Below are 18655 nucleotides of genomic sequence, written 5' to 3'. Positions count from 1 at the left end.
AAACCTTACGGATGTGAAAGTATGGGGGAAGGCCTTCAGCCGGAGCTCTGCCCTAACCCTACACAAGAGAAACCACAGTGGGGACAAACCGTGTATGTGCGACCAGTGTCACAAAGCCTTCAGTGGGAGCTCAGCTCTTAATAAACCCAAGAGAATTCACACTGGAGGAAAACCCTATGAATGTGGGGACTGTTGGAAATCCTTTAGGAAGAGCTCAAACCTAACTGAATGCTGCTGAATCCATGATGGGGAGAAACCCTTTGAATGTAAAGAATGTTGGAAGACCTTTAGTAGCAGGTCAGCCCATTCTAAGCATAAAGGGATTCACAATGAGGGGAAATCCTATGAGTGCAGTGACTGTGGGAAAAACCTTTAAGACCAGGAGCTGCCTTACCATGCACCAGAAAATCCACAACGGGGAGAAGCCTTATGAATGACTGGCAAGCCCTTCCGGTTTAGGCACTGCGTCAGAGGATCCACACTGGAGAGAAGCCCTGTGAGTGTGCAGAATGTGGAAGGCCTTCAGTGGGACTTCAGACCTTACTAAACACAAAAGAATCTGCACTGGAGAAAAACCCTATCAGTCTGCCAAGTGTGGGAAGGCTTTCGGTTGCAGATCTGACCTTATCAAACATAAAATAATTAACAATGGGGAGAAACCGAGTGGTTGTAACCAGTGTGGGAAGACCTTTTGTGGGACATCACATCTTACTGAACACAAAAGAATCCACAATGGGGAGAAGCCTTATGAGTGTCAAGACTGTGGAAAGGCCTTCAGTTATAGCTTGGGCCTTAGGCACCACAGAAGAGTTCATACTGAGAAGAAACCTTTTGCATGTAATGAGTGTGGGAAGACCTTTCATCAGAACTCAGAACTTAACGTACACAAGAGTCCACATAGGAGAGAAACCATATAAATGTGAAAAGTATGAGAAATCTTTCAGAGTGAACACAGATCTCAATGGGCATAAAAGAAGAACACATACTGAAGAGAAACTCCCTGAGTGTGAAAGTGAAAAATTAAGTCCAATGTTCTTTTCTCAGCCACATCCACATCTACCTCCCTGCAACATTTGACACCAAGGAGCCCTTACTTTTTTGGGGAAACTTAACCCTATTTAACATTGTATCCTGCCTCCTGGTATTCTCAATTGCTCTTACCTTACCCTACTTTTTTCCGTACCCCTTAATAACTTCTAATATATATTTTATTTATAGTGTTTATTTATTATGTGTATTATCCCTCTGCTTGAATATAAACTCCATGAGGACAAGGAACTTGGGCCCTTGTTTATTGAGATATTCTAGGCCACTAGAACCTTGCCTGGTAAATGTGGCAGTGGGGGGCACAATAGATAACTTTTGAACGGAATGAATTCTTGGTTTCCATGATATGCTTTTTTCTGGGTTGCCTTTCAGTGTCTCCAACTGTTCCTTTCCTCTTGCCTTTGCTGACATCTTTAGGTTCCCTTATTCTAAGTTCTGGCTGAGTATCATGCTCTATTCTTCAGGCAAGGGGTCTTAATTGCCAGTATCTTCTCCTGACCTTCACTCCAATCCTGTTAAACTCAGTGATGCTCTGCTATCATCTCTATGTCCTCTGCTATCATCTCTATGTCAACAATGTTTACATAAACCACACACATGCTATTTCTCTATTCATTGGGGGAATTTCAAGGCAGATCATGGAATGGGAAAAATAAATACCTGTGTTTATACCACTCTCTTGCCTGAAAGTCTTCTTCCTTTTTTTAATCTTAAGAACGTCAGCAAATCATGTCAATGCTATATTTAAAATATATCCTGAATACATTTCTCACCATCTCCATTTAGTTCATGCCACTGGTCTCTCTGCAGGATAGATGCCAGACAGACTCTGCAGAGCAGCCAACCAGATTATTTGAAAATGCAAATCAGGTAATGTCACTTAAAATTCTCCAGTGGCTTCCCATCAGTCACTTCCCACTTTTATAAAACATTTTGCCAAATTTACTTCGTCTCTCTCTGAACCATTTGAAAATACGTTGACGATATCATGATACTTATCCCTAAATGCTTCAGCATGCTTTCCTGAGAATAATGGCATTCTTTTTCACAGTCACAATACCATTCTCATACCCAAGAAAATTATTGATTCAATAATACATCTAACATCCAGCCCACATTCAAATTTCCCCATTATCCTTGAAAGTCTTTTATAGCTGTTTTTTTCCCCCATCAATCAGAATCCAGTTAAGGTACACACATTGTAATAGTTATGTTTCTTTAGTTTAATTTAGAACTATGCTTTCTAATATGGTAGCCTCTAGTCACATGTAGCTACTGAGCTGAATGTGGTTAGGGTGATTGAGATGTGCTTTCAGTTAAGATGCACACCAGTTTTGATTTTGTACAGAAAAAAATGTAAGATACCTCAGTTTTTGTATTGATCACATGTTGAAATGACAATATTTTAGATATATGAATTAAATTAAAATGATTAAAATTAATTTCAGCTGTTCATTTTAACTTTAAAAAATGTGACTACAGGAAAACAAAATACATATGAGACTTGCATTTGTTGCTTACATGGTATTTCTGTTGTATATTGTGGAACCAGAACAAATCACTCACCTTTTTCTTTCACAGCATTGATTGTTTAAAGAGTCCAGGCAATTTGTTTTATAGAACATCCTACATTCTGAATGATCACTTTCAGAGTAAGAATTATAGTATGTGAAATATAATGCCTCTCATGATTAGCTTTTTCCCCTGCTGATCCCGTAGAAAGAATCTCCTACAATTCTGCCACTTGCTCCACACTGACTTTCTTTCTGTTAGGCAAACTCGTCAAACATATCCTTTGCAATTTCCTGGGAATTCTCTTCCCCATAATTTTCACAAGACTGACTCCCTTACTTCATTCAGGTCTCTGCTCACATATCACCTACTCAGAGAGACCTTCCTGACTATCCTTTCTAAATAGCACTTTCCATCATTGTTTCCCCTTACCCTGCCTTGCCTTTCTTTTTTAAATTTCGGTTTTATTGAGATATAAAATTGTAGGATATTTAAAGTGTACACTGTGGTGATTTGATATGTGTATGCATTGTGAAAGGATATCACCCTCTCCCCTGCCCATCTAGTTAACTAATATACCATCACCTCACATATTTATTCTTTTTTTTGGGGAGAGGTGAGAACATTTAAGTTTCACTCTCTTAACAAGTTTCAATTATAAAATACAGTGTTATCAACTACAGTCACCATGTTTTACATTAGATCCTCAGACCTTATGGCTTGTGGGATCTTAGTTCCCCGACCAAGGATGGAACCCAGGTCCATGGCAGTGAGAGTGCAGAGTCATAACCAGTGGACTGCCAGGGAATTCCCCTTGTAACCTTTTATAAACCTCTCCCTATTTCTCCAATCCCAGCCCCTGTCAACCATTTTTCTACCTTGTTTTTTTCTTTTTAATTCCACATGTAAGTGATATCATGCAGTATTTGTTTTTCTGTGGCATATTTCACTCAAGGTCCATCCATATTGTCACAAATGGCAGGATGTCCTTTCTCATGGCTGAGTAATATTCCATTTTATATATATATATATATATCACATCATGTATACTACATCTTCTTTATCTACTCATCTGCTGATTGACACTTAGGTTTTTTCCATATTATGGCTATTGTGAATAATACTGCAATGAAAATGGGGGTGCAGATATTTCTTTGAGATTCTGTTTTCATTCCTTTGGATATATAGCCAGTAGTGGGATTGCTGGATCATATGGTACTTCAATTTTTAATTTTTTAAGGAATGTCCATACTTTTTTTCATAATGGTTTGTACCAGTTTACATTCCTACTAGCAATGCACAGGGTTTCCTTTTCTCTATATTGTCACCAACACTTGTTATTTGTTGTCGTTTTGATAACAGCCATTCTAACAGGTATGAGGTGATATTTCATTGTGGTTTTAATTTGCATTTCCCTGATGACTAGTGATGTTGAGCATCTTTTCATGTACATGTTGGCCATTTGTATATATTCTTTGGAAAAATGTCTATTCAGGTCCTCAGCCCATTTTTAAATTGGATTTTTTTTTTTTTTTGCTGTTGAGTGTATGAGTTCCTTATATACTTCAGATGTTAACCTCTTAGCAGGTATATGTTTTGCAAGTATTTTCTCATATTTAATAGGTTGTGTTTTCATTTTGTTGATTTTTTTTTTTTTTACTGTGCTCTTGGGGTCATATCCAAAAAATCATTTATTTCCCCCTTTGTTTTCTTCTAGGAGTTTTATGGTCAGGTCATAACATTTGAGTCTTTAATCCTTTTTGAGTTAATTATTGTGAGAGGTGTAAGATAGAGGTCTAGTTTCATTCTTCTGCAGGTGGCTATCCAGTTTTCCCAGCACCATTTATTGAAGAGACTGTCCTTTCGCCATTGTATGTTTTTGGCTCCTTTATTGTAAATTAATTACCCGTATATGTATGAGCTTATGTCTACGCTCTCTCTTTTGTTCCATTGATCTATGTGTCTGTTTTTATTCCAGTACCATACAGTTTTGATTATTATGGCTTTGTAATATAGTTTGAAATCAGGATGTGTGCTGCCTCTTGGAAGTTTGTTCTTCCAAGATTGCTTTGGCTATTTAGGTTCTTTTGTGGTTCCACACAAGTGTTAGGATTGTTTGTTCTATTTCTGTGAAAAATGCCATTAGAATTTTGATAGGGATTGCATTGAATCTGTAGATTACCTTGGGTAGTATAGATATTTTAACAATATTAATTCTTATGATCTATCCTTGAGAATATTCATGTGTGTTTGAGAAGAATGTGCGTTCTGCTGCTCTTGGATGGAAGGTTCTGTAAATGTTAAGTCCATCTGGTTTAATATGTAGTTTAAGTCCAAGTTACACATAGAGAGTTGAGCGTGAGGTTTGAGGTACTTTTAGATTTTTTTTCTTTTTGCTAACAGATTCAGAAAAGGCTAAGTCCATCCCTGTCAATTACTTCTGATACTCTTCCCATATGACATTCCTAACGAAGTTATATAAAAGGAAAAATAGTCAAATAGGACTAATTACAATAGTTAATATTTACTGAGCACTTTAATTACAGAGCATACTCAACACTGTGTGCAATATTTTTCTTAATCTTCTGTGTGGCAATGAGCAGAACTATTCAAAAGTGATCCTGGGATCTCACTCTAGGTTGCCTAGGAAAGGAGCTAGCTGGAACTGGGGTTTCCCTCTCCTCCTGGAAGGAGGGGCTGCACCTAAACTCAGTTTACCATAGGACCAGTGCCTTACTCCCTAACAGGAGGCGCTGCAACTTTCCACAGTATCCATGGTCTCCAGGTGCCAGGTAGCTAGCTCTCTTCAAACAGCTGGCATCTAAACCCAGATGGCAACCAAGTAGTCTTGATGTCTCACTAAGAAGTAGCATTCAAGTTTACTTTTTGAGAAGGTATGGCAGTTGGTTCAGGACTAGAGCACTGACCCACTGCATGTCAAACAGCTTGGCCTTGGCACTAGTTCACCTCTCCATGGGATTATGAGAGGACGGAGGCACCTTGCCTCTCGTGCCTGACTCTTGGTTTCTGTGTTTCCCCAATAAATCTTGTCCTTTGGTTCTCACTGTGTGATGTTGCAGAATTTATCCTAAGGCCTGTTGCATCACATTCTTGCAGCAAATTTGAGTTAGAGATGCTGGGGGTATGGAGAGGGTGTGGGTGGAGAGCGCCATCTTCTGGGGAAGAGTGTAATTAATTATAAAATTCTTTGTGTGTGTGTGTGTGTGTGTGTGTGTCTGTGTCTGGGGAGGGGGGTGTGGGTTGGAGGATTGATTGATGAAGGAAAAATTGTCCGACACTACGGAGATGGGGATCCCCAAGGAAGAAGAGGGCACAGTGATCAGGGCCTCAAGAACCTCACACCCAAGCAAATTTGGCCAGAGTTATTGGGCTGCAAGCTCTGTGATGAACATGGATGAATTTCAAACAGGAAGACCTGAAAATGAAGATCTGCCACTCAGGGAGATGGAAGGCAGGGCTCATTGGGACACAACTGTTATGAAAAAGCGGGTAAGGGAGTCTACTTCCCTATAAGGACCATTGTGACCTCTGCGGAGATCTGAAGTATTTAGTTCTCGTTACCATGTCAGTGCTTATGCCTTGAAGGACCATTTTTTTCAATAGCACCACCTTGTGGCACTAAGCCGAAATGGCAGTAGTGGACTTAGGGGTCCTTTCCTGGTTGGGTGTGCGAACTGATATAAACTCATTTTTGGAATTTCAAATTTGGAGATCATTCTGGGGGAAAGGGAGCTCAAAATGGAGATGACGTTCTGTTAATATTGCAGTTGGGGGCTAATGAATAAATTGTAAAATAATGACAATAAAGAAGAGCAATGGGCCATATTTGTACTCAGAGTTCATGAAACATTTCTTACCAGCAGGATACAATGATAGCAAGGATGGAAACTTTTCTTTTGATATATCAGTTGGCGCACAAGAACTTAAAACCCATCATTTTCATGTGGATAATGTAAAGTGCACCTAAAATCGTAGATAAAAATAGGTTAAAGTTATGTTATTCTTTGACAGTATTTCCTTTGATTATACTACTGTATCTTAAAAAAATTATAAAATCTCTTGAATCCTCAGCTCCAAAGAAAGTCTATATTTTTATAGACTAGTGATAATAATTAGTGTCCTCTTTAAGAAGTATCTGCTTTTCCTGACAAATGTCAAATAGCTAATATTATTCTCTCTCACAAAGGAATTTTTTTTCTGTTAACAAAGGTCTGCCTTTGTTTAATAGAACTGAAAGAACAGATGAGAAATAGCCTAACATCAGTTTAGCCCAAATTTTGATACTTCAGGCAGATAGTGGCTTACTTTGCCTTTGAAATGACATAGCAATGGCACTGTAGATGTGAGGAATCTTTCACTTGCAGAGAAGATTTTCAATCTCTGAAATGGCCAACTTGTAGAGAAGTTTATTTTATTCTCCACATAGAGATCCCCAGATCTTGAGTGTATTTACCAGTAAAATAAAGTGAAAAAAAGGGAGCAAACATGAGATTACTAAATTTTTATTTTGTCAAGTAAGAGCATCAAGCCCCTTTCCAATAAATCACCATCTACTACCACCATAATTCAACAAAAGAAAGAACATTATAAAGCCAAAGTGTAAGAAGATAATATTAAATAAGGAATAACCTTTTATATTGACTTCACTTAACCTTAGTTGAAACTTCTTGAGGATTGATTGATGAAGGAAAAATTGTCCGACACTACGGAGATGGGGATCCCCAAGGAAGAAGAGGGCACAGTGATCAGGGCCTCAAGAACCTCACACCCAAGCAAATTTGGCCAGAGTTATTGGGCTGCAAGCTCTGTGATGAACATGGATGAATTTCAAACAGGAAGACCTGAAAATGAAGATCTGCCACTCAGGGAGATGGAAGGCAGGGCTCATTGGGACACAACTGTTATGAAAAAGCGGGTAAGGGAGTCTACTTCCCTATAAGGACCATTGTGACCTCTGCGGAGATCTGAAGTATTTAGTTCTCGTTACCATGTCAGTGCTTATGCCTTGAAGGACCATTTTTTTCAATAGCACCACCTTGTGGCACTAAGCCGAAATGGCAGTAGTGGACTTAGGGGTCCTTTCCTGGTTGGGTGTGCGAACTGATATAAACTCATTTTTGGAATTTCAAATTTGGAGATCATTCTGGGGGAAAGGGAGCTCAAAATGGAGATGACGTTCTGTTAATATTGCAGTTGGGGGCTAATGAATAAATTGTAAAATAATGACAATAAAGAAGAGCAATGGGCCATATTTGTACTCAGAGTTCATGAAACATTTCTTACCAGCAGGATACAATGATAGCAAGGATGGAAACTTTTCTTTTGATATATCAGTTGGCGCACAAGAACTTAAAACCCATCATTTTCATGTGGATACTGTAAAGTGCACCTAAAATCGTAGATAAAAATAGGTTAAAGTTATGTTATTCTTTGACAGTATTTCCTTTGATTATACTACTGTATCTTAAAAAAATTATAAAATCTCTTGAATCCTCAGCTCCAAAGAAAGTCTATATTTTTATAGACTAGTGATAATAATTAGTGTCCTCTTTAAGAAGTATCTGCTTTTCCTGACAAATGTCAAATAGCTAATATTATTCTCTCTCACAAAGGAATTTTTTTTCTGTTAACAAAGGTCTGCCTTTGTTTAATAGAACTGAAAGAACAGATGAGAAATAGCCTAACATCAGTTTAGCCCAAATTTTGATACTTCAGGCAGATAGTGGCTTACTTTGCCTTTGAAATGACATAGCAATGGCACTGTAGATGTGAGGAATCTTTCACTTGCAGAGAAGATTTTCAATCTCTGAAATGGCCAACTTGTAGAGAAGTTTATTTTATTCTCCACATAGAGATCCCCAGATCTTGAGTGTATTTACCAGTAAAATAAAGTGAAAAAAAGGGAGCAAACATGAGATTACTAAATTTTTATTTTGTCAAGTAAGAACATCAAGCCCCTTTCCAATAAATCACCATCTACTACCACCATAATTCAACAAAAGAAAGAACATTATAAAGCCAAAGTGTAAGAAGATAATATTAAATAAGGAATAACCTTTTATATTGACTTCACTTAACCTTAGTTGAAACTTCTTATTTTTCTCCTTTCTCCAGATTGGCGGGAAAAAAAAAGTTGGACTGGTCATGACCTGGAGTCTGACACTTAAGACATTTGGAAACTACTTCTCTAAACGCTTTGAGAAATCCTTATCCACCTTCTTTCTCATATCTATCAGGAAGGAAATTAAAATCTATAAAACCACATTAATTTTCTGTTTAGAGACATTCAGTGTCTCCCTATTCTCTACAACAGTGATTCTCAAACTTTAGCCTTATTGAAAAACATGGTTCGCTGGGTCCAAACTCAGATTGTTGATTCAGTAGGTCTGAGGTGGGGCCCAAGAATTTGCTTTTTTAGTAAGTGGCCAGGTGATGCTGATGCTGCTGGTCCAGGGACCACACTGCCCTACAGGAAAAAGCCTAAACTCCTTAATAGGCCATATCAGGGTAAAAGCTAAGCTTTTATAACAGAGAGATCCCAAAATACAGTGGCTTAATTAATATTAAATAATATATGAAACATTTTTCTCCAGTAATAATCTGGAGGCTTTGCTCTGCTGATGGAGTTGTTCTGTTCCCATCTTACTGTTCCATTCCCTCTTAGGGTTTTTGTCAGAGTAGGTACCCTTCACATTCACATTCCAGCCAAGAGGAAGGAGAGGGTGGAAGGTGAGAGCAAGTGGCTTCATATTTGAGATGACCCAGAAGTTGCACACATCACTTCCCTGGAATTGTGTTGATGGAGGCCAGGCTAGGAAATGTAATTTGTAGCATGGTAGCCCTATGCTCAGTTAAAACTTGAGGCAGAAGGTGGAATGGGTATTGGTGGGCTGTTAGTCTCCACCAGAGGCTCCTCTAACAGTAACAGGTGAATGAAAGAGAGTGTTATTTCTAACATGCAGGAGAAAAAAAATTCAGTACAATCTTACATTAGAATAGATGCTTATGAGAAATCTTTCCTCAGTTCTTTGTACATACTGTACTTACAACATTTCATAATTATTTATTTATTTATCTATAGTCCCTGATTAGTCTTGAAGCTTTTTAAGTGCATGAATTACATTTTATTTATATATCTGTATCTCTGTCTCCTTATCATTTCTCTCTTCTTCCTATTTATTTACAAGGTCAGTACCTAGTACGATTCTTGGTACATGGTAAACACCCAAGAAATGCTCTTTTAATAAATGAATTGATTCATCTTCTGTTGGAAAAGGTCAATATTATTTCTTTAGCTCTCTACATTCTCATTTTTCCATCTAATTCATGACTTTGCTGGCCATTTTTCTAGCCACAGTATTCTGTTTATTGCACTCTTCACATCTTTCTTTCTTGAAGTGTAGATCAGAGGGTTAAGGCTGGGTGTGACAATTGTGTAAAAGAGAGTAAGGAACTTCCCCTCATCTTGTGAGGAGTTAGTCTGCGGCTTCATGTACATATAAATGATTGTTCCATAAAACAGAGTTACTACTGTGAGATGGGAACCACATGTATTAAGGATCTTTCACCACCTTGCTGCTGACTTGATCCTCGTGACAGCTTGAGTGATAGCTCCATATGAGATCAGAATTAGTGATAGAGGTACTAGAAGAAATATACCACTCCAAGAGCAAGGACGGCAATCTCAATTACTTTTGAATAGACACAAGTCATCTTGATCAACTCTGGCATCTCACAGAAAAAATTATCCACCTCCCTGTGCCCACATCTTGGCAACTTCAAAGTCAAAGAGCAAACAATTAAGGCACTGCCAAGACCACCTAACCAGGCAGTCAACACCATCTCCTGGCAAAGCTGAGGGGGCATTATTACTGTGTAGTGAAGAGGTTGACAGACAGCAGCATAGTGGTCACAAGCCATCACAGCCAAGAGAAGACATTCTGTGGCTCCCAAGTCAAGGGCAAAGAATTGGAGCACACACCCTCCATATGTAATGGACATTTTTGGACCCCATAGGTTTACCAGCATCTGGAGGATAATGCTAGTTGTATAACAGAGGTCTAAAAAAGACAAATTGGATAAGAAGAAATACATGGGAGTATGGAGCTGGGTGTCTAGGTAAGATACAAGAATGATAGTTGTGTTTCCTACCAGAGTTACAATATAGAAGATGAAGACAACCACAGAGATGATGTGTTCTAATTGGGGCTGATCAGAAAAGCCTAGAAGGATGAAGTCTGTTCTGGAACTTCCATTGCTGGTTTCCATTGTTCCTTATGAAAGAGTGGGATATATTTTGAGGAGGTGTTCCTCCTTGAAACTGTGACATAAGCATCACTTGATCACACAAATATTTTTCTTACAAAGCTGTTGAGCTTGAGGTAGAAGTTAAATGACACTGTCCTGGGATAAGCTCCACCATTTGCTAACAGATTCACTTTCCATATTCACTTCCAAATGTCTACATCTCAACCTTTATAATCATAATCATCATCACAACCAGCCTCCTCCTCTTTTTCCTCCTCTTCAACATTATAGACACTGTTGTTCCTGTATCATTTTTATTTTTTTGAATTTTATTTTTTTATTTTTATACCATAGGTTCTTATTAGTTATCTATTTTATACATATTAGTGTATATATGTCAATCCCAATCTCCCAGTTCATCCCACCTCCACCCCACCCCACCCCCCGTTCTTGTATCAGTTTTGATGTTCTCTCCTATACTGCCTTTTTTTTTGTGCATGTGTTTTTGATGCCAGGAAAAAAAATCCTCATTATTAACCTTTATTTACATGTACAGAGGCTGTATATTTCTTTGAATGCCTTTTATGAATCCTATTACACCATCTAAGTAGCCTTATTGATTTGTTGCAGAGTTAAAAGTTGAACTAATTCCAGAAACTTTTGGTCACCACATATACATAGCAACAATCTGTTTTAGCTCCTATTCACTTGGCCATTCAGCAAAATTAACAAGGCAGTTAATTCAAACAGAAAGCAGTTTATTAAACAATCAATGAATTGTTTTTCCCCACGGAGTTTACTAATTACATGAGTTTATCCTCTGGTTGCTTTGGAACTCTATAGGTAAAACTATCACCTAATTTCAACTCTTAAAAGAATACAGATAAGGGATAAAATTACATCAGTCTTACTATTTCTGAATATTGTATCATATTAAACAAATGGAATGTTTACTGAGTTAGTTTATGAATTTTTTAATGCATATAATCTCTGACTGTGAACTTCAGACCTAGAGTACTGTACATTTATAGTGTCTTTGGGGCCAAGGAATAATAACCTATTTGTTGCAGTTGTAGTAAAATAAGGTAAAGATAAATTACCTACAGTATATCATTGTTACAAGCATTTTAGTTAGAACATTATACTGTTATAATCATGAAGAAAGAACTGTAATTACCAAGTAGTATCCAAGCAGTATGAGATAAGGATGTAGTTTTTCTCAATACAAAATGGAAATTTAATTTAATTAATGAGTGTCTAGTTTTTATGGCGTAGATGTCAGCTAAGTTAAGCATGGTGCTTAGGTTCCTGACTCAGAGTGCTTGGGATCAAATCCCAGCTTCACCACTTGGAAGCAATGTGTCCTTGTGCAGTTTATTTAACCTGTCTATATACTAGGTTCTCTATGTGTTCAGTGAAGGGAGGTTGTGAGGGTTAATATTTGTGAAACACTTGGAACTGTGCTTGGTTTATATTTAATTCTAAAAATGAAGAACTATATTCACCTATCCACAAATCATTATTTATCTATCCTTTATTCCCTTCATTTTTCACACTGGTGATTCACTATGATGGTCTAGAGGTAAACTGGAATGCTTAAACATTTTTTGGCATGATTTTTTAAGTGCACAAGCATACTTATATACACAAAATTACTTTCAAACTCAACGTACAGATTGAACCGATAAGCCTCAGAGAAGGAGAGGACTTGAGCTTCCAAAATGCCTTGATTACAAAATGCACTTGGCTTTTTTTGACCTCTTCAGGTTGGGATAGTGTTGGGAATCAAAAGACCATAGAATTTTCGAGTTGATATGAACCTTGGAAGCCATGAATCCAGCCTTCTGCCCTGCATAGGAAATCTTTCCACAGAATATTTACACAACTCCTATTTTCATAAATTCAATAACAGGAAAGTCAGTTGCACATGAAGCAGCCTCTTTGCTTTAATCAATGTCACTTACTTCTTATGGTGAGCTCAAACATGCCTCTTTGTAACATCCAGGCATTGGCTCTTATTTTTTTAAATTAATTTATTTCATTTATTTTATTTTTGGCTGCGTTGGGTCTTCGTTGCTGCGCATGGGCTTTCTCTAGTTGCGGCGATCCGGGGCTACTCTTCGCTGCTGTGTGCAGGCTTCTTATTGCGGTGGCTTCGTTTGTTGTGGAGCCCAGGCTCTAGGTGCGCAGGCTTCAGTAGTTGTGGCTCGCGGGCTCTAGAGCACAGGCTCAGTACTTGTGGCGCACAGGCTTAGTTGCTCCGCGGCATGTGGGATCTTACCGGGCCAGGACTCAAACCCGTGTCCCCTGCATTGGCAGGCAGATTCTTAACCACTGCGCCACCAGGGCAACCCTGGCTCTTTTTCTTTATTCTGGAAATAAATACAGAATAAGTCAATTTGACATGGCTTTATAAAAAACAGTTTTATTATAAAATAAAACATGGATACAGAAAGAAAAATAAAAGCTTGATGAGCTAAGGTGAATATTCTTGTAACTGACACCCAGGTCAAGAAGTAGAATGCTGCCAGCCACCCGAGGAACTTCTCTTTGTGCCTCATCCCAATCATAACCCTTCTCTGTCCTCCAAAGTATCCACTGTCCTGATGTTTATAGTAATCACCTCCTTGTATTTTTAATAGTTTAATTACTCAAATATTCATCTCTAGACAATATTGTTTAATTTGACTCATTAAAAATTTTTACGTCTTTTAAGCCTCTTTTAATATTATAATATATTATTAAATATACATTTAGATTTATTTTCCCAGACTAATTGCATAGATCACTGTATGATCTTTAATTACTACGCTTTTCTGGTTGCTATCCATTGGATGCACCGTGGTTTATCAAATACCTCAGATTAGTGAGTTTAGAAGTGAACACAGTACTCCAGATCTGCTACACTATTGAAGAGAACAGCGAACATCTATGATCTACATACATTTCCCAAAATATGTGTTAGATAGATTTAGCAGGTGAACAATATTACTGGCTCAGTTTAAGCTTTGGATTATATAAGGCCCCTTGTTAGAAGTGCTGTCAAGCCAGGAATTATACTTTATGCATAATTTAATCTAGTGAACCCAAATATAGGACTTTTCATTTTATGCTTTTTAACATTTTCCATGTTAATTTAAGCCTTTAAGTCTCAAATTTTATATATTATTTTAAATATAAAAGTCAATATGATGTAAAAAAGAGACTTAGAACATAAGCTGAAGAAATAGATGTTTAAAAAAGAGGTATGTGGACCTCCTTCGTGGCGCAGTGGTTAGGAATCCACCTGCCAATGCAGGGGGCACATGTTTGATCCCTGGTCCGGGGAGATCTCACATGCTGCGGAGCAACTAAGCCCGTGCGCCACAACTACTAAGCCTGCGATCTAGAGCCTGTGCACCACAACTACTGAGCCCGTTTGCCACAACTACTGAAGCCTGCACGCCTAGAGCCTGTGCTCCGCAGCAAGAGAAGCCACCGCAATGAGTAACCCCTGCTTGTGGTAACTAGAGAAAGCCCGCGCGCAGCGCAGCCAAAAATAAATAAATAAATTAAAGAATCCATTTGAAGCTGGCGCCATTAAAAAAAAAAACGAGGCATGCTATATTTTAATTAAAACTCACTTTTTCATTTTTCATAGTATGGACTTCAGTTTCTAATAATTTAGAATAATTTTACTTTCTTCATTGAAGTTAAAGACAAATGAACCATAACTTGAGTGTACAGAATCATATGGAGAGAAAACCAGAAACATAACATTTCATAGTTGTCTAAAATTTTGTAAAAAATGAAAAGATATTAAATGGATCTCATTAATTATGAAGTGAGAAGTATATTGCTGTAGCTGTACAAAGCCAAAGCAGAAAAATACAATATAAAAATAATTAAGACCCCAGACTCTAGAGTCAGACCATCAGTGATATTATTAGAACAAACCTCAGCTACTTACTCACTGTGTGAACTGAAGCAAGCTAATTACCTTCTTTAAGCCTGAGTTTCCTCATCCATAAAATAGTTACTCTAGTAGCAGCTGCTTTGTAGAATGGTTTGTGAGGAGGATCAAATGATATATTAAACATAAAATGTTTAGTAAGATACTTGGCACATAGAGAGCATTTAGTAACTTAAAAAATCCACTAACTGCTCTTGTTGAAATTTAATATAGTCTTCATTCCTGGGAGGGCATTAATATACTGGTATTTATTTATATCTCACATACCTTTCACATTTTTGCTTTCATATTAGACTGATGTCTAACATCTAAGCTATCTAGGATCTGTTTTCTACTCCATGTCTTCTGTTGGAGATAGCAGGGCATACTTACCAGAAGACAAAAATCTTAGAACGTATTTATGCTTTCCTGAGGGAAGAATTCATAGCTGTCATGCTCTTATGTAGTCCAGAAGTACCCATGTGCCCATTATGATGATCCTTCATTTCATTGATAATTCAGAAAAATTGGCAAGTTACTGAGTCTATGAAATATTGGAATAGCCACCGATTTCTTATGCTAACATCACAATCACATTCATATTTAAATGCAACAGCTGAACTGAGATTTAAAAGTCTCTAATGTGGATGTTGGAGAAAAACTAGATGTGGGACTGGTGCAAGAGTTGAAAATTAGGTTTTGTTAAATGTATTTTTGATAGATATTTGTAGTCTTTTTTATTTTTTTAACATCTTTATTGGAGAATAATTGCTTTACATTTGTAGTCTCTTAGTGTATATTCTTGTTAAACACATTTGTAGTTAGATTTCTGCCTAGTTAAACAGAGAGAGTGCTCTGTTAGTCTGTGTGTACTACAGGAATCATAATGATGTAACAGGGAAGTATTTATGTACAACTTTAAAGGCTACTATGTTGATGTGGTTTAGACCTTGGGGCCTGGTGCCCCACAGAGGTGATTAACAAATCTTTGACTACAGTCAGAGGCTTATCCAAACAACAACTTTATGAAAAATTCCCTTAAGACATTAGGTTCTGTCTTCTATTTAGATTTCTTCCATGGAAATTAATTTCAGAGATATTAATTTTTTATGTATATATTAAATTTACTATTAAATATTATAAATATAATGTAAACCATATCTATAAAAATCACCACATTTAATTGGAATTTGGTTTATTCAACAGGTAACATATTAATCAAGTTGGAGAAATACAGGCAATTTCTAGATGTTGTGTCCACAGGAAAGAAACTATTTGATTTAAAAAATTATGGAATAATTATCATTCTAGTTTCATGACCCATATCATCATTGTTCCATTTTCAATGAATTAAAAATAATACCATGAACACCTTCCAGCCTGCCACTCTGTTCAAGAACTGGAAACTTACTAATAGCTTAGAGCTACCTGTATGCCTTTACACTGTCCCGTCTTCCTGCCTGACCCCCAGGGGAATCGTGTTATTGAATTTTGTGTTCATCACATACTTACATTAGGATATAATTTATACATTAACACGCTCACATATATATGTGAATGTCTAAATAGCACGTATTTTTTCTATGTGCAACTTTGCAGAATTTGTCTATTCTAACAGTTTTTTGATTAGGTCTTTAGGATTTTCTATATAGAAGATCATGTCATGTGCTGAGACAATTTTACTTCTCCCTTTCTGATTTAGATGCCTTTCACTTCTTTTCCTTTCCTAATTACTCTGGCTAGGACTTCCACTACTATATTGAATAGAAGTGACAAGAGTGGCCATCCTTGTCTTGCTCCTGATCTTAGAGGAAAAGCTTTCAACCTTTACTGTTGAGTATGATGTTTGCTGTGGGCTTGTCATATATGGCCTTTCTTATGTTGCGGTATGTTCCTTCTGTACCAATTTTTGCTTAGAGTTTTTACCATGAATGTATGTTGAATCTTGTCAAATGTTTTTTCTGCATCTATTGAGATGATCATATACATTTTTCTTTTACTTTATTAATGTGATATATCACATTTATTCATTCAGGAATATTGAACCATCCTATATCTTAGGGATAAATTCCACTTGATCATGTTGTATGATCCTATTAATGTCCTGCTGAATTTGGTTTGATAGTATTTTTTTGAGAAATTTTCACCTATATTCATCATATATTCATCAAGGATATTGGCCTGTAGTTTTCTTTTCTTGTAGTGTCCTTATCTGGCTTTGGTATCAGGGTAATGCTGTCCTCATCAGATGAGTTGGGAGTATTTTTTCCTCTGCAGTTTTTTTGGAAGAGTTTGAGAAGAACTGGTATTAATTCTACTTTAAATGGTTGGGAGAAATCACCAATGAGGCCATCTGGTCCTAGAATTTTCTTTGTTGGGAGGTTTTGATTACTGATTCAATCTCTTTACTAGTAATTGGTCTGTTTAGATTTTCTATTTCTTCATGATTCAATCTTGGTAGGTTGTATGGTTTTAGGAATTTACCATTTCTTCTAAGTTGTCCAATTTATTGGTGTATAATTGTTCATAATAGTCTTTTATGATCCTTTGTATTTTGTGTGGTATCAGTTGTAATATCTTTTTCATTTATAATTTTATTTATTTTTGTCCTCTCTCTTTTTTTCCTGGTGGAGTCTGCAAAGCATTTAGTAGGAACCGCATCCTTTTGTTGCCCTCCAAGAGCCCTGGCTGCTGTTTTCTCAGGCCCTTCCTTCCTCACGGTCTCCATTCCCCCCGAGTCTTGGCAGCACATCCTCCATATACTGGATGGGGTGAGAAAGAAGTCGGTTTCTTTGACAGTGTCCTACACAGCTAGGGAAGCCGGGTGCTCACTCAGATGCTCTCACTTTCTCACAAAGGAGAAATCACAGGCTAAGGAAGTGTCCCTTGGCCCTGAGCTGTGACACCTTGGAGGAGAGGTGGCAGGTAGTAAAGTAAAACTGTTCTTCTTACCCTCACCAATGTGTCCAATCTTGGATTTGTTTCTGCTCCAACGATATGCTGGTACTTTCCAATGGACTCCCAGAGTTTCACAAAGGCACTGTTGTCTGTTGGTGATTGTCAAAATCAGTGTTCTTTGGGGGGAAGATCGTAGAAAACTCCTACAGTAGTCTCCCCTTACCCACAGTTTTGCTTTCTGTGGTTTCTGTTACCTGCAGTCAACAATGGTCCAAAACTATTAAATGGAAAATTCCAGAAATAATTCCTAAGTTTAAAATTGTGTGCCATTCTGAGTAATGTGATGAAATCTTGCACTGTCCTGCTCTGTCCCACCTGGGACATGAATTATCCCTTTGTCCAGCTTATCCACTCTGTATATGCTACCTACCTGTTAGTCACTTAGTAGCCATCTCAGCACATCAACTGTTGTGGTATCTCAGAGCTTGTGTTCAAGTAGTTCTTATTTTAGTTAATAACGGCTCCAAATCATAAGAGTAGTGATGCTGGCAATTAGAATATACCAGAAAAGAAGCCGTAAAGTCCTTCCTTTAAGTGAAAAGGTGAAAGTTCTTGACTTAATTGTTCTATATTATTATTAGTGATTGTTGTCAATCTCTTATCATGCCTAATTTATAAATTAAGCTTTATTGTAGGTATGTATGTATAGGAAAAAACATAATATATACAGGATTTGGTACTATATATAATATTTGCAGTTTCAGGCATCCACAGGGAGTCTTGGAATGTAACCCTCATGGATAAGGGTGGACTATTGTATTTTGCTCTTTTGATGATGTCACTCTTATGGTTCCAAGCTTTTAAAATTTCCACTATAATTTATTCTTTCACCCATGAGTTTTAATCCCCAAATATGTGAAACTTTATTATCTTTAAAAATTAGCTTAGGGCTACCCTGGTGGCGCAGTGGTTGAGAGTCTGCCTGCCGATGCAGGGGAC

General features: G+C 37.4%; 1 protein-coding gene and 1 long non-coding RNA gene across 4 annotated transcripts in view; one reads left to right on the top strand and one right to left on the bottom strand.

The window, feature by feature from the left end:
* Positions 1–18655, top strand: part of LOC114484274 (uncharacterized) — a 71525-nt gene that overhangs the window by 6131 nt on the left and 46739 nt on the right. Inside the window, exon 4 of one of the 3 annotated variants that reach the window (XR_003676960.2) lies at positions 1858–1917. The exons of the other annotated variants lie outside the window; for them this stretch is intronic. This is a non-coding gene — a long non-coding RNA (uncharacterized lncRNA). The remainder of the gene's footprint in view (positions 1–1857; positions 1918–18655) is intronic. 3 annotated transcript variants of the gene reach the window in all.
* Positions 9880–10848, bottom strand: LOC112064319 (olfactory receptor 2G3-like). The gene is given in 3 exon segments (XM_024121758.2): positions 9880–9928; positions 9930–10234; positions 10237–10848. Coding segments are annotated over 3 exon segments (966 nt in total).

Source organism: Physeter macrocephalus, chromosome 18 (assembly GCF_002837175.3).
Source record: "Physeter macrocephalus isolate SW-GA chromosome 18, ASM283717v5, whole genome shotgun sequence".
NCBI lineage: Eukaryota > Metazoa > Chordata > Mammalia > Artiodactyla > Physeteridae > Physeter > Physeter macrocephalus.
This window is presented reverse-complemented; position numbering and strand designations above follow the sequence as displayed.